The sequence below is a fragment of the Lottia gigantea genome (assembly GCF_000327385.1).
Source record: "Lottia gigantea unplaced genomic scaffold LOTGIsca_551, whole genome shotgun sequence".
Classification (NCBI taxonomy): domain Eukaryota; kingdom Metazoa; phylum Mollusca; class Gastropoda; family Lottiidae; genus Lottia; species Lottia gigantea.
This window is the reverse complement of record NW_008709893.1, coordinates 1-1926: the sequence shown is the minus strand read 5'-3', so window position 1 is coordinate 1926 and position 1926 is coordinate 1. Positions and strand designations below refer to the sequence as shown.

Here is a 1926-nt window from a genome sequence, read left to right as displayed (position 1 = left end):
GGCCATACCACGTTGAAAACACCAGTTCTCGTCCGATCACTGAAGTTAAGCAACGTCGGGCTCGGTTAGTACTTGGATGGGTGACCGCCTGGGAACACCGAGTGCTGTAGACGCCCTTTTGCCCCTATTTTCACGCTTGGATTTGCATTTTAACTCTTGGAAGGCTGAGTCTCGATCGCGTGTGGGCCATTTAGATCAGTTCCTGGCCTGGACAAAATTTTTGGGCCGAAATTAATTTTTCTGTGTGTACCGTAGTGTATTATATGGCCAAAGACTCGCCTGAGACATTACTATGTAACGTCTACGGCCACACTACGTTGAAAACACCAGTTCTCGTCCGATCACTGAAGTTAAGCAACGTCGGGCTCGGTTAGTACTTGGATGGGTGTCCGCCTGGGAACACCGAGTGTTTCGACCAGTTCCTGGCCTGGACAAAATTTATGAGCCGAAATTAATTTTTCTGTGTGTACCGTAGCGTATTATATGGCCAAAGACTCGCCTGAAACATTGCTGTGTAAGGTTTACGGCCATACCACGTTGAAAACACCAGTTCTCGTCCGATCACTGAAGTTAAGCAACGTCGGGCTCGGTTAGTACTTGGATGGGTGACCGCCTGGGAACACCGAGTGCTGTAGACGCCCTTTTGCACCTATTTTCACGCTTGTATTTGCATTTTCACTCTTGGAAGGCTGAGTCTCGATCGCGTGTGGGCCATTTAGACTAGTTCCTGGCCTGGACAAAATTTTTGGGCCGAAATTAATGTTTCTGTGTGTACCGTAGCGTATTATATGGCCAAAGACTCGCCTGAAACATTGCTGTGTAACGTCTACGGCCATACCACGTTGAAAACACCAGTTCTCGTCCGATCACTGAAGTTAAGCAACGTCGGGCTCGGTTAGTACTTTGATGGGTGACCGCCTGGGAACACCGAGTGCTGTAGACGCCCTTTTGCCCCTATTTTCACGCTTGGATTTGCATTTTAACTCTTGGAAGGCTGAGTCTCGATCGCGTGTGGGCCATTTAGACCAGTTCCTGGCCTGGACAAAATTTTTGGGCCGAAATTAATTTTTCTGTGTGTACCGTAGCGTATTATATGGCCAAAGACTCGCCTGAAACATTGCTGTGTAACGTCTACGGCCATACCACGTTGAAAACACCAGTTTTCGTCCGATCACTGAAGTTAAGCAACGTCGGGCTCGGTTAGTACTTGAATGGGTGACCGCCTGGGAACACCGAGTGCTGTAGACGCCCTTTTGCCCCTATTTTCACGCTTGGATTTGCATTTTAACTCTTGGAAGGCTGAGTCTCGATCGCGTGTGGGCCATTTAGATCAGATCCTGGCCTGGACAAAATTTTTGGGCCGAAATTAATGTTTCTGTGTGTACCGTAGCGTATTATATGGCCCAAGACTCGCCTGAAACATTGCTGTGTAACGTCTACGGCCATACCACGTTGAAAACACCAGTTCTCGTCCGATCACTGAAGTTAAGCAACGTCGGGCTCGGTTAGTACTTGGATGGGTGACCGCCTGGGAACACCGAGTGCTGTAGACGCCCTTTTGCACATATTTTCACACTTGGATTTGCATTTTCACTCTTGGAAGGCTGAGTCTCGATCGCGTGTGGGCCATTTAGACCAGTTCCTGGCCTGGACAAAATTTTTGGGCCGAAATTAATTTTTCTGTGTGTACCGTAGCGTATTATATGGCCAAAGACTCGCCTGAAACATTGCTGTGTAACGTCTACGGCCATACCACGTTGAAAACACCAGTTCTCGTCCGATCACTGAAGTTAAGCAACGTCGGGCTCGGTTAGTACTTGGATGGGTGACCGCCTGGGAACACCGAGTGCTGTAGACGCCCTTTTGCCCCTATTTTCACGCTTGGATTTGCATTTTAACTCTTGGAAGGCTGAGTCTCGATCGCGT

General features: G+C 48.6%; 2 protein-coding genes across 2 annotated transcripts; one reads left to right on the top strand and one right to left on the bottom strand.

The window, feature by feature from the left end:
- Nucleotides 1-304: 304 nt before the first annotated feature.
- Nucleotides 305-635, top strand: LOTGIDRAFT_145942 (hypothetical protein; the record flags this gene model as incomplete). The annotated part of the gene is made up of 2 exons (XM_009063125.1): nucleotides 305-464; nucleotides 520-635. Coding segments are annotated over 2 exons (276 nt in total), but the record flags the coding sequence as incomplete, so codon positions are not given.
- A 121-nt stretch (nucleotides 636-756) lies between these two features.
- On the bottom strand, nucleotides 757-948 carry LOTGIDRAFT_145944 (hypothetical protein; the record flags this gene model as incomplete). The annotated part of the gene is made up of 1 exon (XM_009063124.1): nucleotides 757-948. A coding segment is annotated over one exon (192 nt), but the record flags the coding sequence as incomplete, so codon positions are not given.
- Between the last annotated feature and the right edge of the window lie 978 nt (nucleotides 949-1926).